The sequence below is a fragment of the Lutjanus erythropterus genome, chromosome 1 (genome assembly GCF_056507025.1).
Source record: "Lutjanus erythropterus isolate fLutEry1 chromosome 1, fLutEry1.hap2, whole genome shotgun sequence".
NCBI lineage: Eukaryota > Metazoa > Chordata > Actinopteri > Lutjaniformes > Lutjanidae > Lutjanus > Lutjanus erythropterus.
In genome coordinates, this window is record NC_139317.1 from 41,475,211 (window position 1) to 41,497,721 (window position 22,511).

Genomic DNA, 22,511 nt, shown 5'->3' on the forward strand with positions numbered 1-22,511 from the left:
TGGAAACATGGTGGGGATGATGTCTTTCAAGTCAACTTGGCTAGTCAGAGCTTTAGGAGCATTACATCAGAGTCGAGTATGGAGGCATTTCGGTTTTTTTTTTTCAGCTTTTTTTTTTTTTTTCATTTGAAAACTGGTCACTATTCACTTTAATTGTTTGGGAGATTTTGCAAAACTGTTTTCCTGTGAAACTCCAGCAGTGTTTTGTGGACTACAACACCAAACCTGACCAGCTAGCATGAGGGTGAGCAGACAGTGACTGAATTTTCAGTTTTGGGTGAACTGTGCCTTTAATTTCACTCTATTGTGATACTGCTGGCTTACTGTTTTGGTGCACTACCAACGATCACAAAAGGTTGTGTTCACCTGTAGCAGGCAGAAAAGCTCTAAAGACCTACAATGCAGAAGCTAAAAAAACAGAGCTAAAAGAGGTTGAGTACTGGTATTACATTTGCAAACATGACTCCAGATGAATGCTAACTCTGCTCTGTAAACTGTCGGATGTGTAAATAATCAATTACTTGCTACAAAGTCAATTTTTATCAACTTTACAAGTCAATGTTATGTTCACAAATTGTTTTCACTGTCTGCAATGTTAAAAAAAGAGAAAACAGTTTAAGTCTGACATTACTGTTTTATATATTTAAAAAAATGTCCGCAGTTGAAGGAATTGAGGGGTGGTTAACTTTCTGATAGCACAAATTAACTGATACAAGCTAATATCTGTCTCACAAGAAATAATTTACCACCGAAGTCTCAGGGAGAGTAATTTTTAAGAAGAAGAAGATAATAGATGAGCATTAAAAAGACTGATATTTCTGTATGGTTTTTAATGCTAAATGATTTGAAACATAAAGTCACAGAGTTATGTTGTCAAAATGCTACAAAATTTAGGTTTAGCTGACAAAAAAATCTGGAAATATGAAGAACTTCTTGCAACCACATTGACCTGCATCAAAATAAAACAAGAATATTCAGAAGAGACTTTTGAGTGTTGGCACTTTTTACAGACTGGCCACAGAGCCTCTTTCCAGATAGTAAAAACGTAACTAGGAGCATGTTGAAGGGCAACTTTAAAATACCACTTTATAGATAAATTTGGACAGCTTTCACTACACTGGGATGTCACTCTGAAATATATTACCAACTGAAATCAAATTAATTCCAGATATAAAATCCCTTTACAAAAAAGTTGGGTACTGGAGAAAGGCAAACCCCAGCTGTACCCATTTCAGCTCATTTGTACTTTAAATTATGGGCATGTGCATTGTTGTATTGTGGTGTTTTATTATATCATTCTTTGTATTGCAGGTGATTTTATGATATTGGAAACATTATTTTAATCATACTGTACATGTGACAGCCAACCAGAGACAAGAGCTGAAAATTAGCAACAGCTATAAAGTCTCTGTTCTGTCACCGTTCTGTTCAGAACATCAGTTTCATGTTCTGTACTGGCATTATGTTAAATTGCATAATTCCATGCAAATCCAATTCCAATAAAATAAAAGAACAAATTACTGAACTAAGTAGTGCAAAAGGAATTTGTGACCAAAAATAGTGTTTCTTCTTCTGTGGTTGCATTCCATGATGTTTTGTTTCAAGGTAACAGGTTGGGTGCACCACCTACACAGACGACAGCCAGATTAGGAGCTAACATTCATCATAATTTCTTGACAGAGTGAAGTCAAACAGATTTCAGTCAAACCAGAGTTGAACCTCAACATAGAATGAGACTTTCATCAAAATCAAAAACTGAAGTCTCCTCAGTTTTCTGTGTTACATGATAGTTGTGCCGTACATGTGAGGACAAATAGATGGTCCATGTAAGAAATCAGTACCACTGCATTTTAAAAGAAGGGTCCAGTAATAGTGAAATGAACAAATAACCAGCTGGCACACTGCAGGGCTCCACTTGTCCACTTATTTATTCAATGAACCGCAGTGATGTTTAGAGCATAACTGCTCTTTATAAGACTACAGTGACACTGTATGACGACATTTACATGCACATGATACAGTCACATGAGTCTCTAATGTGATAAAATAGTATATAGATACAACATGTGTGTATACACATGTGTATAATCACTGTATAAATACACATACACATGGTAGTGCACATAATCCTTCATTCATAAAGTGTCTGACTCAATAGATTACACTCAATAAACATTCTCTAAACAACTATTGAAAAACATATATGTATATATATATATATATATATATATATATATATATATATATATGTATATATATATGTACACATATATAAACAAAATTTGATATAAAATAGGAGGAAGACACTCAATAGGGTGTCCAGAACCACCGTTGGGCTTATAGATCATCATCAAGTGCAGGAACTTACTAAAGAAGCGGAGACAAATAGTTAAAATATCACAGATGACAAGTAGTCCAGAGAGAATATTATAATGGGTAATAATGGGTTTAGGGAGTCAAAAAATAGGTGAATGTCCATTTCCCCATGGAGGCCCTTGGGTGACATTGTCTAAACTTGAGGGGGGCGAAAATATGTTTTCCTCTTTCCCTCTTTACACAGAGATGCATTTATTTAGAGTAACTATATTTTAACATGCACATGCCCTTGATCAATACAAATCTGTTTTTTACTTTCTTTTATTTTGGACAAATGGGTTGAACACAGTCGGACCAGAAATCGATGATGCATATTGGTACTTTTGCCCCTCTCTGTCGGGATGAAGGAAACAGGTGCAGGACAAATGTAATGGTTTAATAAATCGATAACAAAACAAATAAATGAAAACAAAAGAAAACCTACTATTTCTGGCATATAACAGGCAATAATGCTTCAGTTAGTCCTACAAGCAAATGACCATGTTACTCTCTCATGTGAATCACTTTATGTGGGTTATGTCAAAAGTTTCAACTTTATGAAATTAGTCCAAAGCGTCAAATTCACCTCAGAGCATAATCACCTCTTTCAGACTCTGACTCTCTGACATAGAAACAGCCTGACATGCACACATGTCTGGACTAATGAGACCTCTGTTGGCCCTCCTCACACTTTACCTCACCAAAGATAAGCTAGCATGATAAATAAAACCACTGATACACAGCTATAGATAGGTCTAACAGATGATATACATTTATAATTCTCAACTAATAAACAGAAAACAAGTTCTGTTTTTTTACTTTGCAATTTCAATGTGAAAATCAGTTTTCTACTATAAATGGCATAATTGATCAAATTGGGCTGATTTGTGTCTGTAGACTCAATGACAGGGGTTACTTCCTTACTTCCTTAACGGCATATTCTTGACATGGGTGTTAGAAGAGAGAACGTCCATGTTGCAACCTTCCCATCCCAGTCTTTTATCACTGCTTTTATCTTATAGATCCAGAATAGCATTGATGAATTCAAGGAGGGGCAAGGAGGCCAAAATGTGGCAAAGTTCCCTCTAAGGTGCACTTCCAGTGGACGAAATGTGGTAAAGTGCCCGTTAAAGTGCCTTTCCAGTGGCCTTTCTGTATCTTTAAACATGGTCCCTGTTTGTGTTTTTATTACAGAATTGTAGCGGCTGTTTTATAATAAATCAATTTTAATTTAACCCAGGAACTGGAACTTTTTCACCTGAAATGTAGAACAGTTTTCGGTGCACTTGTCCCCCACCAGGTACAGCTGGTGCCCCTTATTTGTCGCCCCTGCCCCTCAGACAGCCTAGGTCCACCACTGCAGAACAGTTGGAATTTCATGGGGGATCACGGTTTCTAATGGTGCTTGTGTTCTATAAAGTTCCTCAAATAACAGTCCCTATAGGTCACTGAGGGGTTATGAAAGTGATATTTCAAATAAAAGTGATTAATCAGGGTCAGCAGGACACATTCCAACACACATGCACACAGTCTTCTAGTAGCTAAATCTATTTGACATTTACCCCCTGCTGAATTTTTTCTGGTGGTCTACGGTATGTGTGTGTGTGAGTGTGTGTGTGTTCGTGCGTGTGGCCATGTGACAGGCCGTCCAGAGTTGTCCAGCCTCCTTTTTTTTTTGACTCCCTTGCAGTTGCGTGGATCGTATTACTGGCTTGCTCTCCCCGCACCGCTGAGCCCACCGCCTCTGCACCAATCACAGCCTGCCGTTACCTCCGCGCACACGCATGCACGGACGCAAAGGCACAGACCCTGACACACACACACACACACACACACACTCACAAACACACACGCGTACGCGTCGATCCATCGCTCCGGTTCTCCGCTGCTGCTGCTGCTGCATTCACATGCGTCCCCGACGACTCCGCGGAGCGCTGCTGGCTGCGCCAAGATGAGCGGTGATCGGCCCGGTACCGCCTGAACGCCTCGCCGCCGCCTGACTGAGCCACAGCCGGGGACAGACACAGACAGAGAGAGACCATCTTTCCTCTCTCACAACCCATCTTCCCTCCGCCAGGAAGAGAGACCGCAGCGCGAGCCGTTTCTTTCGGCATCTTTTCTTTTTTCTCCTCCACCCCTCCTCCTCCTCCTCCTCCTGTTCTCGCTGCATCCCTCCGTTCCTGCCGCTCTCCCCCGGTTTGAAGGAGAAACCGGAGGAGCACCGGTGGTCGTGATTTTGTGGAAATACATTTTTGTATTTTTTTTCCTGCTGGGTGTTGGTAGCGCGCAGTTGGTGCGCGCTTTTGCAAATTCCGGTGAATGGTGGATTTGGCAAACATGGAGACCGTGGAGAAGGAATGCGGGGCCCTCGGGGGTCTGTTCCAGGCGATTGTCAACGACATGAAGGTAAATAAAAGCTGTTTTTTACGTCTCACTGGATCTGTGATGGTGGTTAAACACATGTGCTGCTCCCTCCATGAGAATAACCACACAGCCTGATCATCATGGAGCTGCTGTCTCGCTTTATAATTTAAGATGTCTACACACACACCTCTGCTAATAAGCTGGTTTCGGTCACATTTCGCTTTGAGATGGAGCGTTGGCACCGTTTATCTGACAGGGATGCTGCGGCCCGGCGGGTTGCTGGTGTGAAACCCTCCTCCTCCACCTCATTCTCCTCCTTGAATATCGGCTGCGCATGTAAACGTCAATGCATCCTTTATCGGACATGCTTGACATGATGCCCCCATGCAAAAACAGGACTGGCACTCTCACAAAATAGTCCCTCCGCTGCTTTCACACAGGTTTATCGATGCGTCCTACGATAACCTGCGTATATTTCTGTCTGTTTGTCTCACTGAATAACCTATGAGAGCGCTGGAGCTCCTATAAAAGCCCCATGTAGGTGAGCAGTGCCTAAATGAACTTGAACTCCATTCATGAGGCAAACTGGCACATTAGAGAGGCCTCCAATCACGTTTGTGTCCGTCGATGGAGCCATATGTGCATTAGGCTGCAGCTTTGACACATTCCGTTACACATGTGGACCTGAGTAGAAAGCCTAATTGCCTGAGATGCTTCATCGTCATCATCATCATCACTCTCACCGCCGTCTTCTGAGCTAAAACGTGCGTGTGTGTGAGAGCAGACACAGACATGACTGTTGCATATTCAGCCTCGCTGGCTCGTCCTCGCCTTTTTCAATGTGCGTCTCCATCAGAGTGCAGCGTCATTGATTTTCTGTCAGCCTGATCTGGCAGCAAAACATGAAGGCGTGAGAAGCCGCGCAGCCGTCAGACACCCAGCTTCCCTCCCTGTCTGTCGGTCTGTTTTCTCTGCCCTCCCGTCTGTCTGTCTCTCTGTCTGATCGGTCTCTCTGCCTGATGGCTCCAGCATGGCACTGCCAGGCTTCAGTGGTCCAGTGCCCACCCATGCTAAATGTTCACTCGTGCCGCTGTGAAGATGCTCTCTGGATGAAAGCGTCCATCAGATGCTTCATGATACAGTCTCTGTCAATATGTCTGCCTGTCAGACGCCCATGCAGCTCTGCACGCCTCTCTGTCTGCCTGTCATTCCATGTCTCCCTTCTCTCTTTGTCTCTCCCTTTCTAAATATTGAGCATTTCTGCATCATTAATGGGGGTTCTGTGACATGAGTAGTAAGATCTGTAGTTGTTATGTCCATTAGAGATGAAATAGACAGATGTGGTTGTCCTGTTGCCTGCATGACTCCCTTCTGTGAAAAGATGAGGACTTTCTCTTCCAAATTCTTCTATCTGACTCTGTATGACCCCAAATGTTAGAGGTCGTGAGCAGTGCTTTATGTTTACTGTGCCATGAGGAGAGATTATTGGCTTTCTGTTGTTACAGTGAGACATGTAGGAGTAGGAGAAAGCATGATCCTGAATATCCAGTCAATACTAATCCAAACCATGACACATGGGTCAAAGAATATTTCCAGTGAGAGGCGTAAGAAAATATCGGAACATTTGAGTATCACTAGGACCGGGTACCATTTAAAAAATACCTGTACCCAATAAAGTACTTAATTTGATACATTTTTATTAAAGCCATTTCTGTCCAATAAACCACGCTCAACCTCACCTCACCACACCACAGACTGTCGGGGCTGTATCTACTGTGGTAACGGGCCAATCACACATCACATTAAATCAAACAATGCTGGCAGAGACTGGCTGTGAGAAAGAAAAAAAACATACAAGAAGTAGTTTTTTTTCTCCCTGATCTGGGGACAAATTGTTTGAATGCAAGGATTGTTTGACTGGAGAAGTTTTGATAATAATAGTTGGTAATGGGTTATTTCAGTTGATCCCTTATAGATATGTATGTATTATTAATTATACTGTATCAATTCTCAAAACACCGTATCGTGAAACATGCAAAGATTCATGGCAGTGGTTCATTTTGTGTTGTGTGTACACCCCTGACCACTAGATGGCACTGCTTTTATCTATCTTCACTGCCCTGATCGGCTGAAAAGGTGAACTTTTTAAACTCAGATAGTGCCACAACTAACGATCATTTTCATAGTCGATTACTTTCTCTATTAATCGATTAATAGTTGTTTGGTCCACAAAATGTCAGATGATTGTGAAAATGTTGATCAGTGTTTAGCAAAGTGCAGGATGACGTCCTCAAATGTCTTATTTTGTCAACAGCCCAAAGTTATTCAGTTTACTGTTACAAAGGAGCAAAGACACCAGAAAATATCCACATTTAAGAAGCTGGAATCAGATAATTTAGACTTTTCTTTCTTAATAAATTACTCAAACTGATTAATTGATTATCAGAATAGTTGGCAATTAATTTAATAATTGATTAATAATCAATTAATTGATGCAGTTCTACTCAATATATTGCATTAAATTGAACTTTAACTGTACCTACCTGTATCATGATACATATCGTATTGCCAGATTCTTTTCATTACACAGCCCTCTTTCCAATAGTACAGTAAATATAGAACCATTTCTAATCAGATCAATTGTGCATTGAGAAATGACTGACAAGAAAACAAGAATCCAAAATTAAGTTAACGTGAGCAGTCTGAGCCAGATTTTAAAAGACTAAACTTGTAATTTTCCAACTGGTCTGGTTTGCAAACACAAATGAAAAACTCCGTCCAGAAACCTGTGGAAATGCTGTTAAATTATCGGTTACACTGTTGGCGTGTAATAACAACCACATCATATGATGGACCTAATGTAAAATACTTATTGTAGCCCCAAACTTCGGTTTATCCGGAACCTACCCAAATAGCTTTTGTGCTGACACCTACCCAAACTGTTTCACAACAAGAACTACATGTTAAAAGTGCTCTCTGGCAACATTTGATACAGCCACCAAAAGGTACAGGTGGGTGGGTCAGTAAGTGTGTGCCTGACGTCGAGGGGCAGTAACAAAAGCCATGTTTTCATTTATTTGTTAGTCACAGAATAAAAAAAACCCCACCTCAACCAGGAGCTGTTGCCTGGGTATTGTTTTTTTTTTCTGGTGCACTGCTGCTAACTGTGCTATAGCTTCCATATGCAAGTTAGCTCAGTTAGCGGTCCTATGGGATACAGCCTCTTAGGTCAACGGACAGGGAACACAGCACCTGAGGAGATTTAACGTTACAGCGGCTCTGACTGACTCTGGGGACGATGTAGACATGGTGGGTTCAGACAGGGACAGGAGGCACGCAACGTCAGAGGAGCAAGTTTGTAACTTAGCATTTTAATTTGCAAATACACATTACCCATAGTGCTGATGAGTTGGAAGTTATCGTAGGCTTTGGGAATCACTGATTGATATTTTTCATAGTTTGCTGACATTAAACAATAAAATAATATTAATTGATTAATTGAAGAAATAACCAACCAATCAATCGACTATGAAATCAACTACGAATCATCTCAAGCTGATTGTTCTAAAACAATCCGAGTCATCACCGTATTTAACAGGCAGCTGGCTTTGTGCCCCAGAATTAAATTAATATAAGAACAATGCAGCGACTTGTCAACTGTTGGCTTAACCTAACAGCTACTGGTCGACTAGGAAAAACTTAAGTCAGGGGCAACCCTAATCTTTTCTTATATCATCCCTGCCTGTTAACTGCCCTCATCTTTTAAGCTCAATTCCACCAGTTTGTATCACACACTTTCAGTTAAAACCGTGTACAAGCAAAAGCCAAAATAATTATATTACATAACACATAATTTTTCCCCAAAACTTGAGAAAAGGCTACTTATTGCAGTATGAACAGTCATAGTGTATGTATTGTAGCATAGGGATAAAGATTTTGGTTGTTAATCAACAGGAAAAACAAGATCCATGAAAACACAGGTCATTAAAAATGACTTTTGTAAAGGAAATGTGCAAAGAATTATAGGAATCAGCACTCACAACACTCAGAGGTGGAAAGAATACTGGAAATCTGTACTCAAGTACAAGTACTGTTACATTTCTAAAATATGACTCAATTACAAGTAAAAGTACTGGTGTTAGAAATATACTTAAGTAAAAGTAATATTCATAGTAGTAGTACATAGTATTTGTCACAAACTACTCAGAGTATTAGTTACTTTGAACCTCTCAAAATAAAGGTTGCAAATTTTGTGAAATTTCCTTTAACGTATAGTTGAAAATGCTAACAATCAATTGATCATTAATTATTTAAGATACAAAAACTATTTTTTTTTCCTGGTTTTCATTTTTTCCCCCATGTTTTTGTCATTTTAAGTCAAAGTTTTAGTTTCCTTATTCAACAAACAGTTTTGCTGCTTTGCCCGGCGTGTAAGGTTTAGGGTATCTATCACCACCACTAGATACTGCTAAATACACGCTAATCCTTTTGTTTGTTTTATATGATTGTAAATTGAATATCTTTGGGTTTTTTTCTGTTGGTTGGACAAAATAAGCATTTTCATGACGTCATTCACAGGCTCTGGGAATTTGTGAATGGAACTGTCCACGACTACAAGAAATCAGATTAAATGATTGGAATGATTTCATTGGGTGTGACAGCGTCTTCGTGAAGTCTAAATGAAGGTGTGCTCAGTACCAGGGGTGTCTGCCGTGCCTGGACTGTTGACATGGCAACGATAGAGATATTCAGAATCGCTGGCCCTGTGATTGGAAATTAGTAGTGTCAGCTACCTTGGCCATTCATCTGTACTTTGGTAAACATGGAGGAGATTCCTCTGAGGACTGTATGATGGGAAGCACCATCATGCAGATTATACATCAAGGCTGTTTTAAGGGTTCCCTCTATTTCCAAATGAGTGTTTTGCCAAATATAACAATTTTGAGATGATAACAGACACAAAATGCAACAGCAAAAAAATGTTCATTCCTGTGAAAACCATCTGGACTGGTTGCATAGCAACATCAGCACCTATGACACAGCATCTGTACTGCTCTTTAACCGAGTGGAGGATAAAGTGAGAGGCACACAGACATATTGCGGTACTGTGAGATGTCAGATTTGTTTCAGCACACCACATCTCAACTGATTCTCGTCAAATTACCTTCAGTAATGGTGGATTCTCAGCAGTGGTGGTGTTTTTGATAGGCAACATTGCACTTGCTGAATTGCCCCCTGGGTGACAGAGCAGCATGATGTCACGCTGTATTAGGGGTGTGCGATATGACGATATTAGATCGTGAAGGATTAGAAAGTGTAGAGATCGTATGGATCGTCTAGGTCACATTCTATAAATTGCAGTTCTATGCTGATGCACCGACGCACCACACGTATTACGTCGTCAACCTGACCGACCAATAATAGCGAATTATGGGCAGTGATGCAATTTCTTACCCACCTCCTTGTTTGTGTGTGTAGTGGTAGCCGCATGAAGAGCCGTGGCTGAAAGCCAAACGGAGGAGTTGGTCGCTAAAAAAACTTCACTTCCACTATATGGAATTGGTTTGGCTTTTTCCCAAATGACAAAGCGCAAACAAAGGTAATTTGCAAAGTTTGCACAGAGACAGTTCGCACATCGGATGGCAACACGACGAACTTGTTCAATCACTTGAAGAGAAAGTACCCTAAACAGTAGCAAAACAGCGAGGGGACCACCGGCTGCACCACAGCCAGAGGCAGCAGCTAGACCCAAACAGACAACATTAACACAGGCATTTGATAAAGGCACTCTGTATGAGAAGACAAACAAGCAGTGGAAAGAGGTAACAGAAGCAGTTACCTTTTATCTTGCAAAAGATATGGCTCTGTTCAAGACTGTTTTACATACAGAAATGGTTTGGTTGCACTGACCAGAAACTTGCAAATTAGTCTCAAAAATACACGTAAGTTTGTGATAAAATAAAAAAAAAAAATCATGATATGATATTTTTGCCATATCGCCCACCCCTACGCTGTAGTTTAAAGAAAGCCATAGTTTCAATTGACTCTTTGACCTTCCCAGAACTGGCTGTTAGCACGGTTATAGCTAGGCCTTCTCCACATAATCCTGTTCATTGTGGCACATCTCATAGGCAAATATGTTAAGAACAATATCACCAAAGTGTCCAGACTAACAGACAATGTAGAACAAAACTGGATAGGAAATTTTCAAGGAATACCACTTTAAAGGCATGTCCCTGCTTCCCCTCCTCTTACACTGTCTCTGTTCTCATCTATTATTCATTTGATTTCTAATGGTCCCGTTGTTTATGTTATCCAGGTCACTCTGAAAGATATGGGTCACTACAACCTGGGCCAAAAAACACTCCTGCCCCAGTCAAGTCTGGAATAGATAAATTCCTAAATCCCTGAAGAGGCACTGAGTGAACATCACTGAGTGGATGAGAGTCATTGAGTCATCAGCCCCCAAACTCACTTTGACTCAACAGGAAACAATGTGGTTTAATAGACGTTTATAGAAGAAGCCATTTGTCAGAAGAAACAAATGGATAAATAGTTTTTTTCTTCAGTGGTTCTGGGAAACAGGCTGGTTTTGACAGCTTTGGTTAGATGCAAGACTATCACACTAGGGTTGGGCTTCATGTTAAAATTCTCCAGCCGACCATCATCAGCACATCCAATGGCGGCTGACAATATCTTCGTCCCCTCCTCCCACCTCCCCCTGTCCTCTCGAGTCTCAGCTGGGAGATGTGCGCAAGCGGTGAATTCATTATGTTACAGACGCTGCATACGTTCACTATGTCCAGTAAACAAAATAAACTTACAGTGTCAAGAAATGAAATATTCTCACACCTGTTTGTCTTTTTAAACAGAGCACACCATCTGAATCTAAGTTTCTCTCTTTTACTGAACTAAAATGAGCTTAATTGGCTTGTTAACTCCTCATAAAACACACTTCACTCAAACTCGACAGAAAAACATGTAAAACTCACCCAAACCATCTACGTTAATCTGTCTGCTCTCCCAACAATGACCAGCTCTTACTCCTCACCCAGCTGAGCGCACTCGTGGTCCGGCTGAGATGCTGTGCAATGTGCCACTGGATGAGAGTGCAGCACGGAGCAGCTGCTGTCACTCTGAAGACCATTACATTAGCAAAATAAAATTATAAATACCATCCTGAAAATCATCCAAAAACAAACAAACAAAACAACCGGTGATAAATTTAGCCCATCGTCGATAGGTAATAGATTCGTCCAATCACGCAACCCTAAATCACACAGAAACTACACAGGATACATCTTTATAAAACCATTTGTGCACGGCACAGTCCACATGATCCATGTTCAAATGCACTATGTAATGATAATGGCTACAAAGGCTGACAAATGCTGAACATGCAGACTTGACAGTGTGGTAATTCATGATATGAATGTTCAAATATTTATCAAATCAAAATCTTTCATATTTAAACTGTTATACTTTAGGTCTTGGTTTGTATATTCTATATGTGCAGAAATGATTCGAATCAGTTTAATTTCTCCGTAAACTGACTGCATGTTATCAGTAATATTGACGTCAGTGTCATCAATGACATTAGGCTAAAATCGAGGAGTTGGCAGCTGAAACAACTGTTCCATTAATCAATAAATCAACGGACAGAAAACCAGGCAACAGACAACCATTTTGAATTTTTGAAAAAAAATCAATCTTATCTTCAGTAGTTCTAACTGAATAGAATGGCTTGACTTTAAAAGTTTTAATAGTTTAACAGCTGCTTCCATTTTCTTAATTGTTATTCGTTTAAGCTGAACTTCCTTTTGGTCAAAGTAGTTTTGACACACACAGTCCACTCAGCTGTGAATGTTAAATCAAGAACATTAAGAGACCTTGAAATCAACACCTTAATGGTCCAGTGTGTAAGATTTACATTGATTTATTGGCAGAATATTGCAGAAATTGATTCATAAGTATGTTTTCATTAGTGTATAATCCCCTGAAAAAAAGGATTGTTGTGTTTTATATATACAAGGGGCTGGGGTCCTCTTCCATGGTGGCCACCATGTTGCACCGTCATGTTTCTACAGTAGCCCAGAACGGATAAACCAAATACTGGTTCTCGAGGGGGCCTTTTGCATCTTTTGTGACTTCCACGGCCACCGTAGGTTCTTCTACACAGATGGAAGGGGAGGGTTAGGGGAAAGTGCTTCCAATCTGCAAGCTCACTGCTAGATGCCACTAAATCCAGCAAAAGGGGTTTATCCCAACTTCTCTTAATCAATCAACCAATCAGACTTTATTTATATATTAAATATTAAAAGCATGTTCAATCAATTTAACACTGAACTCTTATAACATTGTTGGACTAGAGATAGACAGTGTAAATAAACATTTTTCACCATACATTTTTCCTTGTCAAAACATCGCACCTACATCGCCCACAATGCAACTCAACTGCCAACAGTTTGGTCCAATATTTGGACGTGTTGTGTTAGTACTCACTAATGTAGCTTCAAGTTGAGACAAGGCTTTACACAGCCTTTTCACACGTGTAGTCGTACTCTCCAAGAGCTGCAGGCTCGACTTCCAGACAACAGGAATGATCAACATACTCTAATACCAGGACTATTTTCTCTTCGGGGGTGGGATGCAGGATCAGCCAACTAGTCAACATTCTTGCTGCATTTAGCAGTGAACTGTCTCATTCACTGATACCATAGACATTCTGTAGCCAGTTTGCCACCCAGTCATCCCATCTTTATTATATGCTTTCATCTCTGCTAGTAAACCTACTACTGTACTCGGTGCTTTGAGGTGTTGTGCACACTCATGTTCACAACAGGAGCCAAGCTAAATGCTGCCGTCTGCCAGTGTCAGCAGACTGAGTCCACGCTGTTAAGAAAGCACTTTTTCTTCCTCTTTCCCCATCACCTTCCTCTTCCTCATCCTGCTCCTTGCCAGGTCCTCCCTTCCTCTTTCTCTCCTCAGCAGATCCTCCACCCAAGGCAACGGTTACTCCTCGTGTGTCCGCTTTGTGTGTGGGATCTGCGTGTATGTGATATATGCAAATTGACCTCGGTCTGTTTTGTGTTGCACAGACCTCATAATTGTAAATGAATAATAGTGCACAGTGGGAGTTGTAAAGGAGCGTATAGTAATATTCTTGAAATTTGGTGGATGCTGTTATTCCTCCTTACTGTGATTTAAAACAAGGATATTTAGCATTTATAATATACCTACAGTGTGATATATTCCCGTATGCTCATGCATTAAATTGTGTAATGTGTGTGTGTGTGTGTGTGTGTGTGTGTGTGTGTGTGTGTGTGTGTGTGTGTGTGTGTGTGTGTGTGTGAGGGCATAATGTAGTTGTCTGCCAATGTATATCCCTGCAGGCTATGTCTCGCAACTTTCTAGTGAATTACACAGCCGCACACACACATACACACACGCAGGTCACAGCGTAATATGACGAGACGCAGAGGTCATGTTTACGGTCAGCTGGCTATATGGACCAGTGGTTTCTGGGTAATAGGATGGAATAAAGAAGAACATGATTTCCCGGCGCTTTAAGGAACAGGACAGGAAGGTTTTTAAAGGCTTTTTAGTTTGTTTTCACCTTGTTGTAATCCTGTTCCTTCATCTTCATACTATTAGTGCATGGATTTGTACTTAAAATGTCAATAGGCACTTTGAAAAGGGATCTTATTTAAAAGATGCACGTAAAATATATAATGCTTTGTCTTGGTTGTTAAACACTCCAGGGCTGCACGATACAGTAGAAAACTCGTATTGTGATTATTTGACTGAAACTGTGACTGAGATATGCAATACGATTCGTGGAAATGATAATTTTTGCATTACAATTTTCATTTTGACTGAAAAAAATCGACATGTGTCAGTACTAAACTCTTTCATCTGGAGAACAAGATTTTATAGGGCAGAACTACAGTACTTTAAAACAAAAAATTGGCTCAGGTTCTGCTATTTGGATATTGCACTTGGCCATGCTGCGATTTTGATAATTTTGCGATTAATTGTACACTGGTGCGTTTCTTTGACACAGCAGAACATACTTAGATTTCAGCGTCTAGGCACTGATCTCATCATTCCTCACAGATTATGTTAACATAGAGATACTGAGGAGTGATGAACACATATCTTGGACCCCCTGTCGGAGCCTGCTGGTGGATGCTGGGGTGGTGGAGGGGCTGAATGAACAGGCGGTGACGCTGATGCAAACCAGCAATGGCACTGACAGACAGAGGGAGAGATGGGAAGTTTTAGTGGTTTAAATAGACCGCCAGATCAGAAGGATGTGTTTGGTATGTACATGAGGTGTGTCACGTGTGATTGCAGCGCAGCTCGAGGTGACTGCCTGAACTAGCTCGCAGGTGTCGCTAAATATTATTAAAGTACAATATACAACAGTGAAGTTTCATTTACAGGCGATGACACGTGTTATAGAGGCTATTTTGCACAAATACATGTGTGCCTTGAGATTTTGTCTTGCCTTTTGATGTACCTTGGGCACAAAAGAAATGCTCTAGCATTGAATAGTTATTATCGTTGTTTACTGTGTGTCCCCAAGGATGGAGTTGTAGCAGCGCAGGTGAGGCACATGTGCAATTTTATTCCCACATGCATGCTTTTTGTTCACTTTAAATATGCACCCTGCTGGGAGGGTCCTATGTATCTACCGGCACCGGAAGGAGTCTTGAGACCTACAAACAACAGTAGGCCTTCATTTGTGCACAGTAATGAGCAGGGAAGAAAATCATGTGATTTGACAAACAAGCAATTTGTTTCTGTGTGACAGTCTCACCACCTGGGTGACCGTTTAAATTCACTGGGTGTGGATGTGAACGGGCGCAGACTGGAATCAAACCCAGAGCTGCTGCTGAGGACACAGCCTCTGCCCATAGGGTGCACACCCCACCAAGGGAGCCACAAGGGTGTCCCAATTATTCATTCTTAACTGCCCTTTTTATCAATCATTGTTAATTTACTCATATATATACTGTATGTAATGACATTCAGAGATTCATGATAAAATAACTTAGATTTCTGATGTTTCTGTAAGGGATTCCTTTGTTACATTAAGTAGTATGGCATACAGCGAAAATGAAATAAAGCTACTGTTTTATGTTCTTCATGTTCACTCGGTGATTCATAGCGAGGACTGGTGCTGTGTAAAATTATGGGATATAAGCATTTCAGCAATTCCTTGGACACATATCAGCCACAGAGGCCAGCGGCCTTGTTTTTGCTTTGAGTTCAGTGGTGCTCAGCTCAGTGATGGTGGGAACCAGGAAGAGCCTGTGGCTTGTGTTGGTCAGCCACATCTGCTTTGCTTATATTCTCTGGCCATGACCATGCTTCACACCGCGGTATGTGTAAACTTACCGCATAACAACACAAAGCATAAACACAACACAATGTGTGCATGTGGATTAGTGTTCTTACAGTTAAGCTGTGTCCATGAATGTTTCATACTGGCCTTATAGCAGTGTTTTCATATAGATGACTGTCCTGTGTCATGACCTGTACTAAATTATTGCCTTTACAATTACTATATGACAAGTTCAGTTCCAAAAAGGAACTGAAAACGGGTGACAGGAGCCTTTGTTGCTGTCATACCCTCCTAACTTTCTGTCTATCACAAGTATCTGTCTAATAAAGGCAAAACATTTTCTGAAACGTTTTTGCAATGCATTGGAGAATTGAACATATACTTTGAAGTTTTACATCTTTCTTGAACTATCCAGAAAGACAGTTGATTGTTCAGTCTCATTTCCAGAACATCAAATACTGATGTTTTGAGTTGGTAAGGCATCCCAGGCATAGTGATATAATGAGAAAATAGGATGGGTAGAGGGTGGGGTCTCTGTGGACAAAGCTGCTGCCACTGGTGGCTTGTGGGTGAGGATTGAGACGGATTATTTTTGTATGCATGTTACATGCATGCATGTATTGTTTTTTGGGGGAAAATACTGCCTTTAAGGCTGGATTAACTTCAAAACAGACATGGACAGTGGACATGCATGTGGTTCTGTTTTTACTGCTTCAGATGTCTGCATAGGCAGATGTTTTCACATGTGTGCAGTCTGCATTTTGGCTAACTGTGTACTGCCTGTCTTAAATTCTGGCCTGCATGTGGACGTTCCTCATGCACCTTCGCTCACAGGGGCAGAGGATGAAATTTCTGTGGAGCTGCTGACCCTGACAGTACAATCTGCTCATCAGGTGTGCCTCTACGAGTGTAACATGCCTGTGTTTGTGCAGTTTTTCCAATTTGTTTCTCTCAAACCCCGTCAAACTGGTTGGCAGCATCACTGCATTGGAGCTGCAACAAACGATTCATTTCATTATCTATTAATCTAACAAATATTTTTTTCAGTTAGTCCATTGATAGCATGTTGTCAGTGAAAAATGCCCATTATGCTTTTCTGAAGCCCAAGGTGACATATGTTGTGACATTTTTAAACAACCAACAAGCAAATTGTCATATTTGAGGAACTTATTATTGATTAAAAAATGACTTCAACATTTAATCAATTAAGAAAACTATTGGTGATTCATTTTATGTTGATCCGCTGACCAATTAATCAACTAATAATTTCACCTGTACACTGCATTGTCATTTTAAGGTCTTTCTTGTTTTCCTTGCTACTACAAAAAATAGGGGAGAACTGGCATGAGAGTAACATTTTTCAGAAAATATCATTTTAAAAGATAACATCACAGGCAGAAAGTAATGCTTGTTGTGATCAGCAACTCACATGTGTGCTCTATCAATACACGGTACTGTTTTGTATAAATGTGAAACATCTTTAGTAAAATTTAGTTTTACACAGTAAGCACATCAACGGTGGGGCAAAAGAAACACTTGTTACTGAAGAGGGACAAAAGACACAACCGTTACTTCCATCCTGACAATGACTCCTGACTTGCTTCTATGCTGAAAAACTCAGACATGGCAAACAAAGTGCTAAACAATCTGGTGAATCTGTGCACAATAAACACAATTTATTATTAAAAAAACATGCCAGCTCGAGTGTATTTGAATACCGTCATCCAAAACAGTCTTGTGGATAAAACTCTGCAACAGTAGGCTCTGACGAATCCACAAGGTTTGTAGTGGCTCTGGTTAGTGTTGCATGCTGCATGCGCTGACACAGTTTGGCATATCTGATTTGTATGGGATTGGATTATAATCACCACGTTACTTTTGGACCCGCTCTCCCCTACTAAACATTAAAGCCATATTTGCTCATATGGTAATATCCAGGTGATCAGTGGCACCTTTTTTTCTTTTTTTTGTTTTCTTTTAATAAATTCACTATACTGTAGCACCTGGCATTCAGCCCACAAGCCTGTTGCCAAACTCCAGGTGAGCTGTCAAATGCTTTTTACACCATCCTAAAGGTTTAGCTGCTGCACAGTCACCCTGGTTGTCACATTACTATGGAGTTTTAAATTAGGCTGTTGAAAAAACATACAAAGTAACCAAAGAACTTGTTGCAAATGCATGATGCATTGTGAGCCTTCATGTCTCAATTCATTTTAAGAATGTAGATCCTGCATGTTTTTGAGTTGAGTTCAGTGTCCGAGGCTCTTTTGCCGCCTCATTAAAGTACTAAACTGGAAAAACAACAACGTCAACAAACCAGGAGAACTGGAAGTAAACCGGTCAGTATCCTCACAGAGACTGCTCATTGTTGTCCAGCCCTTTAAAGGCCTGAGACAATTAAGTCCTATGACTCTGGGCCATTCTGCAGAACTGAAGATTCTCTGTGGAAGCGTATCATTAGTCCAATCTGTGGTGTGTTTGTGTCTGTGTGGTCCAGGGGACTTCCCACCACGGTGCTGTTGTTTGAAACGGAGACTGGGATGCGTGTCAGTGGGAAAAAGGAAGACAAAGACAGGGACAACTCTCTCATCATCACGGCTCCTGTATGTCCATCAGATGGACATTTAAATTCATTCACTCTCAATGTTTATGTTTTTCTTGTAACAAATGAAAAATTCAGAGAAGATGATGGGATAGTTTACGGTCTAGTCACTTTACATCCAATTTTTGAGAATAGGTCTTTTCCACAGCACACATTTTCACTTGTCATGTTTAAATTTTATTTACACCTGGGCTTTTCCTACTGTGCACTAACTGCTGCATTCATGCGGTGTTGAAATAATGGGAAAAAAACAAGATCCCGGCTGGGAAAAATTCATGTGAACGCCCCCCTCAAGTCAGAACAACAACTCAGAAAGTGGCCAGAAAATTTGGTACATGACTTGCAGAAACACGGCAGACAAAAGTAATGCTTGGTTTGTAATTTGTTATTCATTTAGTTTTGGGTCACACGCAAGTTGTAATATTTTATGAGGTTATAACTATTTTAGTGGTTTTAGAGAATGTACTGGTGTGGCAACAAGTTCTGGGACAAAATCACTTTGTATAGCAACATGAATCTGCACTGGGACGCTGGTCTCAGCCAACCCATCACTCAGACGCTACAACAAGCACAACAACAACCCTATCCTACCATTTGTAGTATCTGTTTTGTTTCCACATTATGACTTAAAAGCTCATGAACACACTGAAGTTGGAAGAATGAACATCCCAATTCAGGAAATGGGCCCATCCAAGGAGCACATGGAATGCAGCCTTTATCATGTGAGGGTGTGCATTTGGAAGATTGTTGTATTTCTGCAGTCTTTTAATGCTAAAATCTTTGCTTTAGTAACACAAAAATGATTTCAGTAAATGTCTGCTGTGTACAAAATCTTCATGTATAACAATGTCCATACCAAATGTTAAAGCTAAGTTTCTGTTTGGCACCCACTCAGACCGGTGTTGTAGAGAAAATAATTTGTGTATCCTTGCAAAGTGAACTGAAGCAGAAGCTTGCTGATGTAGTGACTTTTTGCACGGCTAGTTTGCAAGGTACTGTGGAGGGCAAGCTAACCAGTAGTCACAGCCTGACAAACCAGCTGGCCTAGTATACTGACAGTAAGAGATGCAGATAACGGACAATTTTAAGTTCATTCAAATATTTGTAGTCTACCACTGACTTCTATCACATGACTGTCTGGTAGGGATGGGGATCGAGAACTGGAACCACTGAGAGTGGGTTCCAGATTGTCCAATTCATCAGAATTGTCTGCATCCAAGCTGATCAGTTCTTCTTATCAGTGCTGGCATGTTTTTCTGACAGTTGTCAAACTTGTGCATCTCATGCTATGGTTGAGCAATGCCTACTGAATTGGCATATGACGATGTCCAAAGTGGAACATTGTGATGGACAGTAACTTTGTACTTCATTTTGTACTTTTTACATGTACGTAAGCAGGGTAGTAGTTACTATTTGGACAGTAATTCATGCTGTTTTTCCTTTAGTAAATCAGGGGCAAGGTGCTATTATAATAATTAGAATAAACCCATCCTTTGTTTTTGTGTTCCCTGGCTGACACATAGTCACAATACATAGTCCTTCTTTCTAAGACACAATCCCAATGTCTCAATGGTAGAGGGCTTAGTGGTCAATGACTGTCAGCCATCGGTGATGTACATCCCTAATCTATGTATGCTACTGGAAACTTGTAACATGGTAGAGAGAAAGAAACAGTCCAAAGTGTGATTTCATTTCACAAAGAAACATGACAACAGTGCTTGATGTAATGTCTGTAAAAGGATCATTTCAAGTAAGGGTGGTCCAGTGATGCCATGTATTTGACACTCACACCCTACCTAGCAGCATGTATGTAACAGAGGGTAAACATCCTGTGTTATTCTAATGTAGAAGATTTTTTCTTTAACAAAGAAAACCTAAATGAAAACAATCACTGTACTGATATTTCCCCATTTCATCCATGATAGAGAGACTTGTTCTTAGGCTACAGGCAGCTTGACTAAAATTGATCAGGAATCTATATGTCAATTGATAAAGAATGGGACCAATAAGCAGAATTGATGATTACCTTGTTTTAAATGAAATGGAAATTGCCATCCTTAGTAACTGCCTGTTTTGTAGAGCTGTTTGTAAGGCTACTCTTCAAAAGAAGGATGATATATTACACATTATATACACTATTAACCTGAGTGGTGTGATCCAGCTTATATGATAACTTTCTCCTTTTTTGACTTTCTGTTCTTTCAGCTCTTAGTTTGCTGTGGTCATCCATGCAAATGTGGCTGTCAAATTTTACCAAATTCTAATTTGATGTGTAAAAATAGTATGTAGATTTACATCACCCCCTTGGCATTTACATTGATCACAGTATCCATTGAAATTAACTGAAAAAATTAAACTACCTTGCTACTGTAAATGTTGTGGTTTTGTGCCCATAGGATATTTTGACTCTGATACCCCCTTAACTTCCTTGTAGTTCAAGAATTTCCTCAGCAAATTAATTTTGAAGCTGAAAGTTGGATAAAAAAGTTGCAAGTGAAGGTGAGGACACAGTCTAGTTTTTAAAGAAGCTGATTATTAAAGTCACAGAAGAAGATGTGTCGTGTTTTGTGAGTCTTGCAGCTTGAGGGACACGCATGGTTTTGTATTTACATGATTCACATGATTTTGACCTTGAAACATTTTCATTGCAAAAACAGGTGCCAACGTGCCGACCGCATCACAGGGACGCGCAAAAGGAGCGCTCCCTCGTTAGAGCTCGTTAAAATCTCCGAGGTCGTTTGGGCCCCGGGGCTCGTTAGGGCCGGTAGAGATGAATGGGGGAGGACTGGTCGTGGGAGGCATGGAGGCTGCTGGGAGCCAGCCAAGACAGCCTCTCTCACTGAACCCTTTGTCAGAGCTGTCAAAGCCTTCTCATCACACTCAGCTGTTCACTGTAAAACACACTGATCATTATGAACAGGCCAGAGACACAGAATAACAATGACTGAGGCAAATCAATATTCGCTTGTTCATTTCAAAAAGATACTACAGAACGAGCAGAAAGTTGCCGTCACGCTCTATATATCACATCGTAAGTTTAGAAAGATATGTTTGTTTTGGATTTAACACTCTGCATGTGTCAGAGGAGGGTCTTGCATGATTATGGACAGTCTCAGACTGCAGATTGAGCAAAAGCTAATTTATCTTTATATAAAAATCAATCGTCTTTCCCTTTTCATGCCAGGAGCTTCAGAACTGAGTAGAATGGTACAGCTGTAGAGAAATTCAGAGGGGGAAAATTACTATGCAGCATCTGCATTCGGCCATAAAGAAACTCCGCCCCTCCTCTCCATCACCACTGACAGCCTGTGCATCTCACAGCACACTGTAGATCTGTGCAGCCCTGCCTGCTTCCTGTCAAATGACTCCATGCTGGAACATCTTTCAATGCATTGCACAGTGGCCAAGGAAAACTCAAGTAAGAGCAAAATCATCTCTGGAAACTGTTCTGAGCAGACAGCAGAAAGATAGTTATGTCTGAATTTATGGACTGATAAGCCACGGCGATATGTCAGTTACCACGTTGCAGATATATCGGTGTTGGTGTGAATGTCGGCTAATAAGTACCAAAAAATGTTAAGTACAGAAATTAGATGATTTTAAAAATGTGCTGTTTGAACCACAGAGTTGTTTGACAGTTCTCTGTGGGTCCGTCACTTGCAGCAACTCCTTTCAGATTGCAAATTTGATCCATTTCAAACTGTACCATTAGCGTTTTTAAGTGTGCTGCACAGGGCCAAACACCTCTATAGGCCCTCACACCTGACGCAAATGGGATGAAAATCAACGTGAATATACTCCAGCCTCAGAGTGTGCATAATCGAATATTTGTAGTGATAG

General features: G+C 40.5%; 1 protein-coding gene across 1 annotated transcript in view; it reads left to right on the plus strand.

Annotated features, from left to right (window-relative positions):
• Positions 1 to 3,821: 3,821 nt before the first annotated feature.
• Positions 3,822 to 22,511, plus strand: part of LOC146333307 (protein MTSS 2-like) — a 37,984-nt gene continuing 19,294 nt past the window's right edge. The window contains exon 1 of the mRNA XM_084725271.1: positions 3,822 to 4,761. Coding sequence (XP_084581397.1) covers positions 4,675 to 4,761 — 87 coding nt within the window. The 5' untranslated portion in view covers positions 3,822 to 4,674. The remainder of the gene's footprint in view (positions 4,762 to 22,511) is intronic.